Below are 18,331 nucleotides of genomic sequence, written 5' to 3' on the forward strand. Positions count from 1 at the left end.
TATACTTTTTCCAGGAAAAAGTATAATATCAGTCTAATATCAGTCAAGTATAATATCAGTCAAAATATCGAATAGTCAGAATCGAGAATTATTAGAAAAAATGTAGGCCTAAATAGTTTACTCATAAAACCAATAAGAAAAGAATTAAACATCTGGAATCTGGAAAATTAAGAGTACCAACTAACTTAACCTCACACTTTATGTTCTACTTGGCCTTGACTTGACACTAGCAGATAGACGATACGGTGCTTCTGATACTGATATATATATCGATATTTTGCTTGCGATATCATCGGCTTATATCGGAAGAAACATGTGATATAGGAAAAATAACTACCATGCTTGTACCGGAGACAAAAAGTAATACCAAACTAAACTATTAAATGTTTCAACTAACAGGATAACATTTTTTTATAAACTCCTACAAGTGCAGTTTTTTTTAGTTTATTAAAGGTTGAATCAGTATTGAAAGGGTAAAGGTGTTGAACTTTTCAAAGACTATACTCCGGGAAATAAAAGTATTATTAATAAAGAAGGCTTGTCAGAATCTGAGTGGAAAGACAGTATAAAAATGATTGCAAATGTGGTGCCAGTGCGTGTTCTCCACAGCAGAAGTCAGGGCAATAACCGCTGCAGGCATGCCTGTGGTGAGATTGAAACCATTGCACATGCCCTTGGCTTCTGTCCGTTTGGTGAACTTCTAAGAATCACTAGGCATCACAAAATAAGAAGTATCATAGCAAATGCCTTCCGAAAAAGGTATAACACATGGGAAGTGCAAGAAGAAGTACACTGTCTTTCTTCTAAAGGAAGCACCAGAAGAGTAAATATTTTATTGATAGAAAGAGAAACTAACAAAGGCATAATTCTCGATTCAACAATTCGATTTGAAATAAACATAAATCAACCTAACGAAGTAAATGAAGAAAAGAAAAAAAAATATGATCCTACCTTTGAATATTTCAAGCAAAATTTTAAAATTTGGAAAGTTGAGGTGATTGGATTGTTTATTGGTTCAAGAGGAACATTATCAAAATTTTTTGTGAACTTTTGGAAACAATATGATTTGGACAGATCCTTTTTGAAAATTATTACTCATGAAACATTAAGAGGTTCATTGAGCATAATGAGAAATCATCTATATGGCAAACATCAAAATTAATCAGTCTTATACAATTTTATCTTGTATAATTTTTTCTGTGTCATTGGCAACCTTATTTTTTAAGGCAGATGTATTTATTTTTATAAATAAATTCTTTTCTCTTTTTATAAATTCAATGAGGAATTGTATTCAGTATCGTATTGAAATTGAAACGATGAATGTTGGCCTATCCTTCCGCGCATCCCGGTACTAGCAGTGTTTCCATACGTGGGATTATTAACTTATCCCGAAAACTTTTCAGAGCCAGCTTAGCCTTAGGACACATTCCCTTAGGGTGGTGTAATTCACGTATCGCATTTATTCCTAAACCAGGAAGGGATAGTTACACTGATCCTAAGTCATTTAGACCCATTTCTCTATCTTCTTTCTTCCTTAAGATCCTAGAAAAGTTGGTCTCAAGATATATGATGGATACAGCTCTTAGGACACATCCTTTTCATAATAATCAGCATGCGTATGTCTCAGGAAGATCATGCGAGACTGTGTTGCACCAACTTGTAAGCAAGATTGAGAAAGCTCTAGAGAGCAGTGAAGTGGCCCTGGGTGCCTTTCTCGATATTCAAGGTGCTTTTGATAATACTGGTACTCCAGCAATTCTTAATGCGGTGAGAGGAAGAGGTTTTCACGGTATAATATGTAGATGGATTGAATCCTTGCTTCACAGTAGGAAGGTTAGGCTCTCACTCCATAATGACACGATCGAGGCAAGAACTACTCGAGGATGCCCTCAGGGGGGGGGGGGGGGTTCTCTCTCCTCTCCTTTGGAATTTGGTAGCAGACGACCTTATAAGGACACTCAACAAAAGTGGGGTTTTCGCCTTAGGTTATGCTGATGATGTTGCAATCCTTGTGGTTGGAAAGTTCCACGGAACCATAACTGACCTTATGAATAGAGCTTTAAGGGTAGTGGATCGTTGGTACCAGGAAGATGGGCTCTCTATAAATCCCAGGAAAGTTGTAATAGTACCCTTCACAAGAAGGAGGAAACTGGATGGGATCGGCCCACTAAGACTGCAGGGCACTGTAATAGAGCTGCAGAATCAGGTGAAGTATCTTTGTGTAATTTTGGACAGATCACTTCACTGGGGACCACATCTTCAAAAAGTCACTGAGCGTGGCAAATGGTCCCTTATGGCATGCAGGCGGATGATAAGTGGCACATGGGGGTTACAGCCTAAACTTTTATGCACTGGCTGTATGTATCTGTTGTTCGACCCGCCCTTACATATGGTTCGCTTGTGTGGTGGCCAAAGATGGAATCTACTATAGCTGTCAAAGCTTTAGCAGGAGTTCAGAGGCTTGCTCTTATAATGATAACTGGGGCAGTAAGCAGCTGTCCTGGAGCGGCTCTTGACTGTCTGCTTGATATGCTACCTATCGACATTTACATCAAGGTGGTAGCAAGTAAAACAGCCCAACGCCTTAGATGCGAATACTTATGGATAACCTCAGGAAACAATAAAGGGCACTCCAAAATTGTTCAGGTGGTACATAATGATGAATTGCACTTGCCTTCAGATCACATGTCCAAAAAATACTCCTTTGGAAAGCCTTTCAAAGTACTAATACCAGATAGGAAAGATTGGTCTGGCGGAAAAGGACCCATACCCACAGGTGATTTAGAATGCTATACTGATGGTTCTAAGATCAAAAATGGGGGCACTGGAGCAGGTGTGCATTGGATGAATGGAGGCACTGGCATTTGTCTTCCAATGGGGGTGTACCCAACTGTCTTTCAAGCGGAGGTCACTGCCATTCTAGTTTGTGCTCAAGAACATCTTAACAAAGATATCAGAGACAAAACAATCAATATCTATACTGATAGTCAAGCGACCTTAAAAGCATTAAACTCTTACGAATTCAACTCCAGGCTCGTGTGGGATTGTCTTGCTTCTGTGTCTGAGTTGGGTAGGAGAAATGACCTTACGCTTTGCTGGGTGCCAGGACACTCAGGCATTAAAGGAAATGAAGCTGCAGACAGATTGGCAAATACTGCCTCTGCGACTTCAATGATAGGCCCACAACCCTTCTGTGGCATCTCACGAAACAGTGCATGTTCTGCGATTGCGTCATGGGCCAAGGAAAAGCATCGCAAACGCTGGGTCGATGTTCCCCTTCCTAGGGTCAGCCAGCTTACTCTGTTTAGGCCTTCTAAAAAGGTTGCCTGTGACCTCTTGAGACTAGACAGACGAAGAATTAAATTAATTGTTGAACTGATAACTGGTCATGGAAGATTCAGGAAACATCTACAACGGATGGGCTTATATGATGGTGAACCGATCTGTAGGTACTGTGATAGGTCAGAAGAGACAGCTGATCACTTACTCTTTGATTGTAACGAGCTCTTTGACGCTAGATCGATAACTCTTGGAAATATGGCTAGAGGTAGATACCTTCCTGAGGATGAACTTATTGGGAAGCTACAGGCATTCATTGGGCGCCTTAACTTGTAGGTCAACAAGAAAGCAATTATTGCGCACCCCAAATAATTCGATTTCGGATGAAGTGCTTAAAGGTCTCTTAAAGACCTGCCCCTGTCAGATAAGATAAGATAAGATCCCGAAAACAGGATTTTTAGAGCATGAGCGGGATTTGAAGGGGATGTGGGATAAAACAGGAGTTTTGGCTATGACGTCCGTTTTTATTTACTATGCTTTTATTTTAGTGAAAAACTAACCCCAATCGAAAAAATTACCTTAACAAAATATAATAGCAATGTTAAAACAACTATTTAAACGAAATATGTCCAAGTCTGTCGATGTTCGATGTTTTTTATATCGATGGTAGGTTCCAGATGTTTTTGTTACATCGATGTTTTCGTCAAACTTCGATGTTTTTGACCAAGTATTGAGACGTAGATGCAAAATGTAGCATATCTGTAAAAAATGTAGTCTTTCAAGAGAAATTCCAGATTTTTTCCAAAATTCCCTGACTTTTCCAGACCAACAAAATTCCCTGACATTTCCAGGTTTTCCCTGACCGTACTAACCCTGTAAACTTTCAGATATATACCTAACATCAGAAAGAGACTAGAACAAGATTGGGAGATGGGCCATTATGAAATGCAGTTTGTCACAGCACATGGAAAATTTCAAGGCGAATTTCACTTGGTGGGAAGAGGAAGTATGTAGATGTGGAGAAATAAAAACCACGAGTCACGTATTTATGTATTGTTTACTTCAGGAGACAAATAGGTTTAAAAAAACGCCTGTAATACTTAGCAATTGCTTGAATTCGAGCAACAGGTACACTAGTCTCCATTATAAAGTTGCAACCAACGGTTTTGGTTTGCCAGGACAGCTGTGTTGCCACTTTTTTGTCTCACCGCAGCTTTGTATTACAGGAGGCTAATGATAGTGGTTGTGGTATGCCATAGTATATGAGAAAGTATTGTTTTTGACAATTTTTTTTGTTTGAGTACCAGTTAGTTAGTTGGTTGTGATACAGTTTATCAGTTTTGGGCCCCCCTGGACCCAAAAAGTGGTTTTTGAAGTGATGTCTGTGTGTGTCTGTCTGTATGTGTGGACGTGTACAGAGCTACAAACAACACCTGTGGTCCGATTTTGATGAAATGTGGTATGTACATTCCAAATTCTCGCCAAGGCTCGTACCTTAAATTTTCTACTCGTGTCGTTAACACTATTTACGCGAGTTGCGTACAATACTTTACCTACGACGGTGTTTTAATTACTAAAAATCACTACTCATAACTTCTAAGGGAGGTTAAGTTTTTGTTTATAACCTCTAATTGCCACTGACAGTGATGCAAACGAACCAAACATTGTATCAAATACTAATTGCACCAATCAACAATTAAATTGACCTGAACAGCTGATTAGTTGAATTTCGAATCATTACAATTTTGCTTCTCCTCTCTCAATCCTTGAACCTGATTGGTCCGTTACCCGTGTTGTTTTGAGTAAAACTATGCTGTTATGAAAGTAAACAATGCTGTTATGAGATACTTTTCAATTCTAAGAACAGTACTGAAACAGCTACTTTAAAAAACGGTCGTAGGTAAAATACTTGTCATGTAAAGATAACCTCTCAAAACGACTTTCAACTTGTTTTCAATTTTGCTAATGGAGCAATCATCTATTTAGTAAGTGTTTTGTCTATTATGATTGTTTTAGTCAGGCACTATTCTATCGATATGTCGAACTATTTACAAGAATGTAACATGCTACAACCAATTACATCAATCAATCAATACATGCTGAGTTTACAACAGCTGACTTTTACTCCCTAGAGACTAAAAAGGCTTTTTACTCCCTATTGAGTAAAAGAGCTACATTAGACCGGCAACACATGTATAACAAATAAAAACGGCTGTTTTCGCTGCAGTATGACGAAAAGGTCTTTATGGATCATATGTTAAAATAATCAACAATATATATATTGACTCGTATAATTAAAATAAAACACAATTAATAGATTTGACAAATAGTCTATTACTAATTTGTACAAGCAATCGTCTTAACGAACTAAGATGGATAAGTCACATGTACAAGGCACGAATTTAATCTACTTAAAATTCTGCTTGGTATACATGGTAAAAAGTTTACAGAGAATAGAAATAAACAATTACTATACAGAATATCTTCAATAGACAATTCTTCACTATATTCATAGTTAGACAAAGTTATTTTAGAGTTTAGGAATTTACCTGAAATTCAAATTCTACCAGGTAATAAGCTTATGCTCATCATTTATAGTCAATAATTGCTGCATGTTAAGTAGTAAAGAAACACTCAACATTTCACGTGTTACAAAATAAACCTTGAACCTGCACATATTACAAAAATTCAAAATTTAAATGTTTAATTTTTATCAAATTAAAGCAAAAGGTCAAACAATTTTCACTTGAAGCTAGAGTTATCTTCTAACCTCTTTTCTCTTTTGGTTTCCACAATTTGATGCGGCTATCTAAGAGAAAAATAACATGGCCCAAAAGTTTTAAGTAGATTACCTAAATGGTAGAGAAAAATCTTTCATAACAAAATAAAATTCTATAAAGTAGTAATAGGAATAGACAGTGATTATTTTGACGTCAATATCTATTGAAATAAAATAAAATTCAATAAAACATTGGACTATATTGATGCCCAAATTTAATAACAGTTATTAAAGTATACTTCTGTGAAAAATACATAGACTACTAGAACACTTTAACAATCAATATATGGACGGTGAGAGGGTAGATGGAAGATATGTTGAACTTAAAATATTAAATTCAACTGAAATGATTTGGAAGAGCTGAGACAAAAATTGCACTAAACATATTACATTTCAAGATGTATGACTACAAATAGATTAAAAATAAAATTTTTGGTAACATAATTTATGATAAAATTTGAGTTACTTAATATTAAGATATATTTTAAACACACATTTCACATTACACACTCAATATAATTTTTACTTAACCTATCGGACGGCTTGGGACTTCTTTTTTAAAGGCTTTGACTTAATTTTCATCTTTGATGGATTCTACAGAAAAATATCAAGTGAAGACACAAGGTCACATTGTGACTTGAAAGATTCAAATTTATCATAAGAAAATCATGTGAAATTGATGGAAATTCAGCTTTATGCAAAAGTTATACCAAACTCTACTTATAAATTCTTTATTTGATTTTCACCCCTATCAAGCATTTTGAGTATCAAAAGTCTACTCAAAGAATTACAGGAGACAATATAAACTGACATTTAAGGCACTGGTGTATGGTCAATATGATATATAAACTGATATGATAATTTAAAAGAGAAGGGTGTTGCAAACCCTAAACTTTCCTTACGCACATTTACTATTAACTCTGTTTAAATCACAGGGGGCAAGAAAAATTGACATTTGTAAGTTTTGTTACCCAATAACACAATTACAGTAATTGCATTTATTGGCAATGAGTGTAGCTTGAACTAGTAATCCGGTACAAACATTTGGTACTAAAATCTACACATCAACCTCAAACATTCAGAAACGGACTAACATTTAATAAATAGAAACTAAATGTAAAAAAAAGAAAAAAAAATAACAAACGAACCAAAATTTATATTTTAATCTAAAACAATTCAAAGCAACAATTACACTAAAAAATTAAAAATACCTTCACTTAACAATTAAAGAACATAAATAATCTTTAACTAATATTTGTGTTTCTAAATACTGAAGAGGATGTACGGCTAAAAAATAACATAAAATCTAAGTTGCTCCAGTAATACTTTTGCTACAAAAAATAGTTAAAATATACAAGAAAACAACAAATTATAACTAAAATGTGGAATAGATGAAACATACTCTACAAAAAACAGTAATGATATGATTAAAACTTCTAAAAAAATGTTACAAGACAATGTGCTGAGAAGCAGAAAGAGAAAAAATGTTTATGTACAAATAAATATTACATTGATTTCCACTGGATGAAAATCAGTCTCATGCATGAGAAAATCCACATGAAAATAGTTCTTGATGTTAACTACAACTAATAAAACTAATAACTTCCACGACCAAATAGACAAAGATAAAATATATTTTCACTTTTACAAATGATTTTTTTTAAAGATACACAATTGTTAGGTTTTGATATTGTTGGTTTATTTGTTATAACCTCATTGAAATTTAACATAATAGTACATGACTACAAATATACTTTTGTATGGAAACCGTTCCATGAAGAGGTGTACATTTGTTGAAAGATAGGCCAGTCAAAAGGTACTTTGGCACCAAACATAGGTTTATACAAAGAATAACGCTACCATTTTGACTGATTATGAGATTATGAAGTTTATCTTAAATAAACAAGAGAATAAAATAATTACAATCAAAATCTATACAAAGTAATATTTTTCTACTACTATTATTTAAAATCGTCACATAGCCTGCGTCATCTCATAGTTCCTAATCAATTTCAGCAATAAATTCAAAATTAAATACAATATAATAAAATCAAACACCCTAGACCAACTTGACTGACCAGTCTGCCTAAGTAGTACCACTCCTCTCAATGTTCCCTAAATACATTTTTTTCTCTATATAAAATTAAGGCCTTTTCAATAAATATTTAAAAAACTCATATGAAATAGTTGTTTCAGAACAATGAATCCAGCTCCTGTTGAAGCATAAGGAGGCACATTTGGAGATCTGGTGAAGCAGGTCTAATCAATCATCAATTCAAAATGGACGACACCAATCTTGTCTCGACGGTCGTAGCCGATGTTCTTGGCCCAAGCGCGACACTCAATGTTTATAAGGATTCCGTCTGCAAGAAAACGATGGATAAAGGATTAAAAACAAATTCTTTACCTTACATGCGGACACTCAAATCTGAGAAGGATTTTAGCCTTACCTTATTTTAGACTCTACAATGCATACTCGTCGAGATAGCAAAAACACATGTTGAGTCTTATTCACAATCAGTTCCCAAAATGAACAAGCCGTGTAGACATTGATGCAACAATACAAATCAGCTGATCAGCAATGGGGTAAAGAATACAGGGGTACAAAATTATGAGCTAGCTTTGCTCTTAAACAGTGTGTCTCTTGGTACTTGAAATTTGGGTTGCATAAAAAATAAAACACTGGGCAATACTGCAGAATTGTTATGTAAATTTATCTTCTGACAGAAGCATTCAAAAGGTATTAGAGCCCAATAGATGAGAATTAGTTAAATGAGGTGTAGAGCTGATTCTAATATACCAAGTAGCATATCTATATTATGAAACTATGATTTAGCCTGGACTGAAATCTGAATAAAATAATTTAACAGAAAATATCTTAATGTGCCTAACACTGTACTTGTTGACTATACTTACTCCTCGGATGCTTGAATTTGACAGCTACCAACGGACTGAGGTAGCCTTCTGAGTTCTCGTAAGGGAAGAAGTAGCCGGGGAAGCCTGGCTTAGGGTAGTACTCGACAGGCCCAATATTCTCAACATCAGCAGGGCTCTCCCCCTCGCAAGACACCCAGACGGTGTTTAGCTGAACACATTACAGATAAAATTGAATCACTATACTGAAACTCCCATCTACTGTGATGCATTGTTTAAGGTGAAGATGAATCATGTAAAAGAGTTGATACTATACCCCATCCCATGTTCAAGTGCAGTATGGAGAGTCAGTAAGCCATATATTTCAAATTACAGTTTCAGCAATATTTACTATATTATATCATACGCTATTATAACATATTGTAGAACCCGAAAAAGGCACCTGTGCTTTGTAAGGTCCCAAGTGGACCAAGGTTTAAATTGGGGGGGGGGGACACGGTTACCCCCTAGTTTGGGAACCGCTGATCTACCTTATGATGCACGGTTCGAGTAAGAGTTGAGGTTTTGAGGATTGTAGGACATTTAGGCAAATGAAGAGTGGAAGATCACTAAAATCATCTGTCTGACTGACTATACAGGTTTTTGACCCTCTGGCCTCAAAAAATATGCCTTGCCATCTTTTAGAGTAATAATTAAAGAATTGTACACTGATGATTAGTTGTTATTTAGACTTTTGTTGTTTCTGTTTCTATTTCTTTATCTGTTAGCTAAGTTATTGTTACTTATTATATGATGAGAGTTATCCTGAAAAGCAGTTATACTGAGAAACACTTGATCAATAAAGGCATTTTTATTTATTTATTTATTGACACGCTACACTTTAACACTCACCGCATTTTCTCCTTCGTCATTCGCAGTTTTGTTGATCGCATCTTTCAGAGACTGCGGCATTTGTTCTGGCAATTCGCTTGTCTTGTTGTAGTACTCTGGTCTCCAGTTGTATATCTGTAAAGAAACCGGACTTCAATAATGTAAAATATGAAAGGTTTTTAACAATTTGTTGTAATATCAGTCTCCATACTAGATTTGCCTTTGTTTTTGTTGCATGAGCTCTTTAATGTATGATGTTTGTTTCACCCAAACATCTAACCTACATAAACTCAGACCGCTCAAAGGTAAATCTAATGACTTAACTAGAAGCACGCAAAGATTCAAAATTTAGATTTGATTTGGATTCATTCGTACTTTAATATTTACTTACAAAAATGGTAATTACAGTAGATTCAACAATCTATTGCAAATATCACTTATTTCACTTCAAACAAATCATTCAACTCACTACAATGCATATCTTTCCCATCAGATTTCACATCTAAAAATAGTTTTCAAAATAAAACAGCTGAGTTTTATTAACATTCATTACAGTAAAACCATTACTAAAACTACCTGATTGATGACCACACCTCAAGTCAAGGTTACCTTGTTGAGCTTGATGAAGATGCAGGGTTGCTGCAGATGGTAGCCGTAGTTTTCCTCGTAAGTACAAGGGTTCCACAATCGTACATCAATGTCACACACCTTGCCTGGGGGTGGGGGTTGGTCGTAAGAACACTTGAAGATGTTCTGACCCCGGCCCGGAGTCTTACCAGGCGTTCTGTAAACTGTAGACAAACATTTACGTTAGAAAACATAGCATGATTGTCTTACATGTATTCCTTTTGAGGAAGCAAATTTTAGTCCAGCAACTTAATCAGGATCGTGTAACTAAATGCTGGATAACGAATACTACCTTTTTTTAGGTATTCTCTTTGTAAATAATGTTTCAGAAAGAACTACTATAGATAAAACATACTCACTTAGTAGATTTGTTATCCTTATGGATCAGCTGAAGACAATTTTATTGTGTTCCGTCCGGTGCATGTAGGGGTCGTGTTTTGTTTATAATTTGTTTCTTGTTATTTTAGTAATATTTAAAACCTCATTTAACAAACTAAATCAATCTAACCATAAACAATAACTCGTCCCCTAGTTATATAACAAAACTGTAAAGCACAAATAATTTTATTAACCCTAAAAATATAGAAATAACATTTCTTCGGCACTAGCGAACAGTGTTGCCAGCATGAACTAGACACAAAAAAGAAACTTCAAAATTTACAATGGGATGAGAAGTCTACTTGTGTTGTGGTTAGTCTATAGAACTACTAACAAACTTTGCGTGATGTAATCTGAAAAAAAAAAAAAAAAACGCAAAACAATTTGTGGCTTTTACACCACATTAATGCATTCGCTTAGTATATACTTCATTGCGGTAACTATGCCGCAGCCCCTTTATTACCCAGACATTTTTTGCGCACAATTTTTACTTTGGCGCACACCAGTATTCCAACCAAACAACACAAAACAGCTTTTATTATGCATGTTATCCGTGAACGCTTGAAAATAAGTTGCCAACACTTAAACGTGTTGTACAGTGTTTGAAAGACTGATTATTTATATGATTTATAGTAACCGTGGGAAATTATAATGTGTAACACTAGCGCAAACTACCTTTGCTGCACCCTAGAAACTTTCCAAACATTTTAACATTTCTCTCGTGTGCAGCAAAGTGCCACTTCGCACACTAGTTACACAAGAGTACATTTTTTTTTTGTATAATTGAATTACAATTTTGCATTTATGCATTCAATTGCGACAAATCCTCTTGAACTAATTTGGCAAAATGTACAAGTCAGATTAACTTAGGTCAGTCTTAAGTTTTGTTTTGTGGGCGAAAGCTAAATAAACGTTTGATTATTTACATTGACTGTTCTTTAAACCTATAACTCTTTAATACTATTGCATTGCAGTGTACAAATTCTATTTTAAAGTTTCTCTCGGCAATCCAAAATATTTGATAATCTGACAAGGGCCTGGTCCAATATCTGTCGGATTATTTAAACTCTATTGTACAACACTCACCATCCAGAAACTCCTGCAGAGTCTCGACCCAGTAAGCGTAGTTCTCCCTTGCAGTTCCTCTATACCAGATCAGAGTACTGAGAGCGTTGGAGTCGTTGGGCATCGGCCGGAAACCCATACCTGTCAACAGTACGTGGATTAGCTCACCTTGTGCAAGTCACACCAATAGGCACTTTCATCGTCAGAGAACCAGTACCTTCTTGTACTTTTCCGAGAACACTGGTTGGTAAAACTGTCTTCAACGGTAGGAAGGAGCCCAGTGAAATATTGCTGAAGAGGCTATAGCCTTTTTAAGATTTTCAACCTTTTTAAAAACTAATTCGTCAAATCTTGCTTCTTGTAAATCAAATATTGACTAAAACACACTAACCTTATAACTAGACTAATAATTTTTAACTTAATTAAGAATTTTCTCTCTATACACATTCTAAACTCTGATCTCAGACATGCAATTCAGTTTAATACCATAGGAGATTGGCAAGATTCTCAGCTGTAATGACCTACAATCTGCTGCCGGAGAGTGAGCCGGGCTACAATTAGCAATAATGGCGCCCCAGGAAAACACATGATATCTGACTTGATGAGAAAAAACTTTCAAAACGTAACGAGCATCCTTGGTTGGCAAAGAGGTAAGTTTTAAGATTGCTCTAATTTGCTGTAAACAAGGTGTCCAAATATATAATGAACAGCCAAACTAGCTTACAAGAATCGTTGCAAAGACAAAAAAGCTTGTAACCCATGAAAAGCACAATTAAGACGTGTTTGTGTCGTGTGTTTTAATTGTGTTTTCACGAGTTGCAATCTAAATCTTTGAACTATTTGATGGGGCGACTTAAAACCTATTGTCGTCTGAATTTAAAGGTTGATAATCAAATCAAATACAAGTCAAATGTACAAAAATGTCTTACACTAATGCAAAAACTTGAAGAAAACAATTAAAGCGATCCTGTGACTGAAAGGCTAACTCCAGGATAAATAGAATCAAAAACCGTTACACGGTACTGAATTTAGGTATTTGTACCCAGTCAGTATCTTTGAACTAAATAGGGTAAGTTGTTATAAAAATTAGTTACAAAAATTGCTGTGCATACCTGGGTTGGTGCCGATGAGGGAGTCTTCCAGCTTATACTTAGGTATCCTCGGATCTAACGTGAGGTGGAACAGCCATAAGAACGAGAACCAGAACACGGCCAAGCAGAAATAGAAGATGAGGTAGAATATGAGGATCTTACCTGCAACGAAAACTCTACATTACTCTTCATACAAGGTAGAAAGTTAAATGTTAAATATCGTTAAGCAAACAAAAACTGAAACAATTACACACTACAATTTGTTACAAATTAATATCTTCTGGAATTTTTTAACACACTGAAAAAACTCCTAAAGTTGTGTACACGTCAATGGGTGTTACAGCAATCTGACACATAATACTTTCTTCCATAAGCTTGTCAACAACCTTTATCATGGGTAAGCGGTGGGAGTAACTGTGACAATTTTGTAGGAAAAATCACAAAAGTTGCGATAACTTAGACATTAATTTTAATAAAAACCGAGGGTTTTTTCAAAAACCAGATTTTTTGTAATTTTATGGGATTTTTTATGGGAAAATAACTTAAGTTACAATAACTGTTGAACCATAATTTTTACGGAAATGGATTTTGTACCATTTTGTTCAGAATCTAAATGACTATATTATACTGAATTTTTATCAAAATTGATTTACCTGTTATCTTATGGGAAAATCCCAGTTAATTATCAAAATTTCTAAAAAATGAAAAAAACACCTGGAGATACCATGGATTAGTACCTCTACATATCAAATTTCATCAAAATCGGACAACAGGTGTGGTCTGTAGCTCTGTACACATCCACACACACAGACATCACTTTGAAAATAATTTTTTGGGTTCAGGGGTACCCAAAATGGACATATCCACTCAAAACTCAAACTCGAAAATTTTGACAAAAACTACTTTTTCCACATACTATGTATAGGAAGAAAAAGTAAAAAAACCTAATTGAAACAAATTTTATGTCCAATTTGACACACCTTTTACTTTCTCCTCCCATTAATAGTGACATCCACACACACAGACATCACTTTGAAAATAATTTTTTGGGTTCAGGGGTACCCAAAATGGACATATCCACTCAAAACTCAAACTCGAAAATTTTGACAAAAACTACTTTTTCCACATACTATGTATAGGAAGAAAAAGTAAAAAAACCTAATTGAAACAAATTTTATGTCCAATTTGACACACCTTTTACTTTCTCCTCCCATTAATAGTGGACTACTGTATATGGAAAAAGTATTGCTTTGGTAACATTTTTAAATTTGAGTTTTTGGGTGAATATATCCATTTTGGGTGTCTGTAAACCCAAAAAGTGAGTTTTGAAATCAGCCCTGTGTGTGGATGTGAATCGGACTACACAGACCAAACCAGTGGTCTGATTTGATGAAATTTGGTTTTGATTCGGTATATGTTTTTTAAATGTTGCTTTAAAAATGGTGATTTAGAACCCATAAAATTATGGACAAATATATTTTCAAAAAAATTGCTATAACAATTTGTTATTGAAATTTTGCTTGCTTATGGGCAGCGGCATCATCCCATCCGCAATTTTAGTAAGACATTGGTAATGGTAATTGGCAAGATTTGCATCTGTGACCTAGGAGACTGACACATTTTAAGTTTTAAACAGTTTCATTCTAATATATCCAATACACAAAAGCTTAGGCATTAGTTTCTAACCACAAATGGATTTACAAAAAAGAAAAAAAAACACTATAAATTTAATAACGAACAAGGGAGTAAGTACTCTACATTTTATCTTTTTAGTAAATAATATTTTTTAAGTATCCTAAATAAAGTATCCTGAGAAAGATGGCGCAGAGCTGTTGGAGAAGCCAAAAACCTGCTTAGGTTTGAGTGGTAAGCTAGGTAAGGTAAGTATCCTAAATTCTGCACGTGTTCCTGTTGCTCGAATTCGAGCAATTTCTAAGTATTAGCATTGAGTATAAACCTATTAGAGTCGTTATTTTAAAAGGAATAACGTTCATGATTTCTGATCACTTAAAAGATTCGACCCAAAGATTATGGAAATATTCAAGATGTACATAACAGAATATATCAATTTATCCAGGCTCTCTCGCTTTTCCATTGTAACATTTACGCCAACTCGAATTCAAATAGTAAATATTTAATTTCAACCATGTCAGTAAATGTTTGTAGCAAACTGTAAAATTAGCAAACTTATCGACTGTTTAAAATTAACATATTATGTTCTTCTTCTCACTTTTAATTTCTGACAACAGCTGGAGTTACATAACAATATTTGTTTCCCATGTTAATCTTATGGAGAAATACGAAACTTTAAAGGGACCCAGGTCCTCACTCTCTGATTATTTTCCTAAAAAGAAAGTTTCCTGCACAACTTCACGTTACGCTCTTTCCAATGACATCAAAAACATGCCAATCGGTTCAGTAGTTTAGGAGGAGTATTTGTCACAAAAAACATGCTTGCGTATTAAATAAGTACGAGAGGTCGTCCAGTGGTCGAAACTCGACCAAAAATATGTAATGTAAACTTACTCACTTCTCTATTTTCACCCCACACTGCAAATAAAACATGTGATTGGAGTTTCTTCCATTTGTTTTGATTTTCTGTTTATATTTCGTTGTTATTTCGTCACCAGCATGGCAACGCATAAGATCCATGTTATTTTTTTCAAATTTTTAAACTCATTTTTTGTGCTTATCTTTGAGCCTATTTAAATTTATAAAGGGATTCTGCACACCTACAGGAAAATAGCTTTCTAACGGTATGCGTAGATTTACCCCACGATGCACACGAGCTGAGAAAAAAGGTTTTAAAGAAACATGCTTGCCTATTAATATATAGATAGATAGATTCATTTGTATACCGTTTAATACGGTTCACTTCTTCAAAACACATTCCAATCGGTTTTCCAATTATATTTGTAGGCTACGTTCGCGGTTTCCTGCTCATAATCGTCCCCAGATTAGATTAGACGGAGTGGTTTTCACACTGTGTGATTGGTAACACTGTGATAACCGTGTGTGCGTGTGCGTGTCTTCGTCGCCAACAATAAGGTCAAACAATACAATACACGGCCCCGCCCGTGCGTAGGCGTGCGTCATCGCTCATCTCACAATAGATGTAGTGTTGTAGCACTACTGTACCTAAACAGCTGCCAAACCGTGCAGGAGATTCCTGGGACTGCGTGAAGTAGGCATTTGTATTACAACCCTCATTTGCTACAACCGGGCCTATCGTCCTACTTCTGTGAAAACATGTACTCACAATGTGTCAATGACTTTTTTTGTGACAGATACACAAAATGTCATTCACACGTAAACTATTGTACACTAAATCATAAGGTCACCGGTTTGATCCTAAAGTATGTAGCATTTGATGGTTTGAAACTAGCTGTACTTGATCAATGGGCTTTTTATGGTCCTGACTAATGAAACAGCTGATCTTGAATAGTAATAACAAAGTCGATTTTCATATACCCTTGCAACTATACACAAGTTTACTTCCAGTACCCAAAGTCAGTGAACCTATTTAACGAAAAAATGCAAATTCAAAATACATTGAGGTGGTTACGATTACGTCAAGAGTTGGAAGATTTACCTAAGTCACATGACGTTTCATACAAACATTAAGACAATATGGTACCTTACTGATTAATTACCCAGGCTAAATGAACACGCTAATACATAACCTAGTTAATAATCCAATTCTGAGCCGCCTAGTGACAATTTGGCACAGACGAAGACATTGTCGAAAGGCCAACAGTTAAATATAAACACGGATTACAACAGCGTAGCATCCCACGTCTGTCTATGCACGAAGTCGCAATCTGCTATCGTGGAATTTGAGTTTTGTTCAATATAATTTGAAATAACCACGTAATGGCGGTTTATAGACTAAATCTATAGAAAATGTTAACAAGTAATCCTATTGTTAATGAAAAGTGTGGTTTGTCTAGCAGTTTTCGTGTTAAATTCCTAAAGAAAATATTCAAACCAAAATTGTAGGGAACTATGTAATTTATTGGTTCCGATTGATACTACTAGCATTGACTATTGGATACAGAAGTTGTTGTATTTAATAGTCAAAGCTACTAGTTAGCCTCATCCAACGATGTTTGTTTATATCGTTGGCCTCATCTGATGGAGTTTTACTGTACTAGAAGTTGTCTACTTAAATTATTTTGTAAGAACTCTATAGAAACTATTCTTTACTTAACAACTAACACATCCAAGCCTTGAACACAGTTGCTCAAAGTTTCCATACACGACTAATTATTTCCTTAATTTGCGCTGAATTATCGAGACAAAATAAACTTGAACAGAAATTTGACCCTGTAAAACTGTGATCGTACTTGGTATTGTATTTGCTCGCAATAGTGAGTACTAAGACTATCCGTAGTAGCCTACTGTCCTGATTATTAGATTAATTCGTTAATTACAAGGCAAAATGTGGTTCGGATTCCCCTACAAACTGAACATAAAATAAACTTAACATGTAGGCAATAAAATATATAATAGAGGGTTTAAGATGCCGACCACCTAAGTAATAAAAAAATGTTTAGTAACCGATTTTAAACATATCGACTTAAAAACACTTTCAACTTGCAGGCTTCTGATCATGGAGAAAATTTTCAAAATATGGGAGCATCCCTGACAAAAAACTTGTTTTTTCTTACCCGAATTGTTTTGTTGCAGAATTTTAGTTATATCCTGTATTTATGATAGGAAATTGGAAATAATTCTTATTTCACGGAAGCTCACACACAACAAAAAGGTCATAACAAATTCGAGAGGACTATAACTCTCCCGCAAGTACAAAGACGTTAGGCAAAAGCTGAGTACAAGGTTACTGATAACGCGGTTGTTAGAGATTCTTTATGGAGGCTTTGCGAGGCTGCTGTAGATAAGACAGGTTCTAATGTGCGACAAACATCATCACTGAGGAATTTGAAACCGTTGAAGAGAAGTTAGATGGTCTAGGTCCGTAACACTATACACTATGCGTAAAGTGTATTTTGATTTTGATCGAAATAACAAAATTTACACATCTAACCTCATTCTACACTCAACCTTCACTCATATTTGTGTTAAAATGCACCTAGGTGGCGTTACCATCCCTATTGATAACGATAATGAGAACACAATAAAATTGCATCTAGAAGGTATTATTCTTGGACAGTCTTGACGTACACACTAAATATAATTCGTTAAGCAATTCCGGTCTAAATACAAGTCAAGATACAAAATTGCTACAAACAAAACTGTTAAAAATAATCCAGGGAGCTTAAAGTTTAACCAGTTTTTCTATGGTTTAACCATTGACTATTGGCACAGAAAACGGACTTCTGTGCTATTGGATCCTGAAGTAGACATC

At 35.2% G+C, this 18,331-nt stretch overlaps 1 protein-coding gene across 1 annotated transcript in view; it reads right to left on the reverse strand.

Annotated features, from left to right (window-relative positions):
• Positions 1 to 5,554: 5,554 nt before the first annotated feature.
• LOC128999754 (sodium/potassium-transporting ATPase subunit beta-2-like) overlaps positions 5,555 to 18,331 on the reverse strand; it is a 36,548-nt gene continuing 23,771 nt past the window's right edge. The window contains exons 2-7 of the mRNA XM_054426416.1: positions 12,985 to 13,125; positions 11,894 to 12,013; positions 10,412 to 10,593; positions 9,824 to 9,937; positions 8,975 to 9,143; positions 5,555 to 8,421 (exon numbers count right to left, since the gene is read on the reverse strand). Coding sequence (XP_054282391.1) covers positions 8,318 to 8,421; positions 8,975 to 9,143; positions 9,824 to 9,937; positions 10,412 to 10,593; positions 11,894 to 12,013; positions 12,985 to 13,125 — 830 coding nt within the window. The 3' untranslated portion in view covers positions 5,555 to 8,317. The remainder of the gene's footprint in view (positions 8,422 to 8,974; positions 9,144 to 9,823; positions 9,938 to 10,411; positions 10,594 to 11,893; positions 12,014 to 12,984; positions 13,126 to 18,331) is intronic.

Source organism: Macrosteles quadrilineatus, unplaced genomic scaffold (assembly GCF_028750875.1).
Source record: "Macrosteles quadrilineatus isolate MER2022 unplaced genomic scaffold, UCM_ALF_1.0 Scaffold_8__2_contigs__length_117827958, whole genome shotgun sequence".
Taxonomy (NCBI): Eukaryota; Metazoa; Arthropoda; class Insecta; order Hemiptera; family Cicadellidae; genus Macrosteles; species Macrosteles quadrilineatus.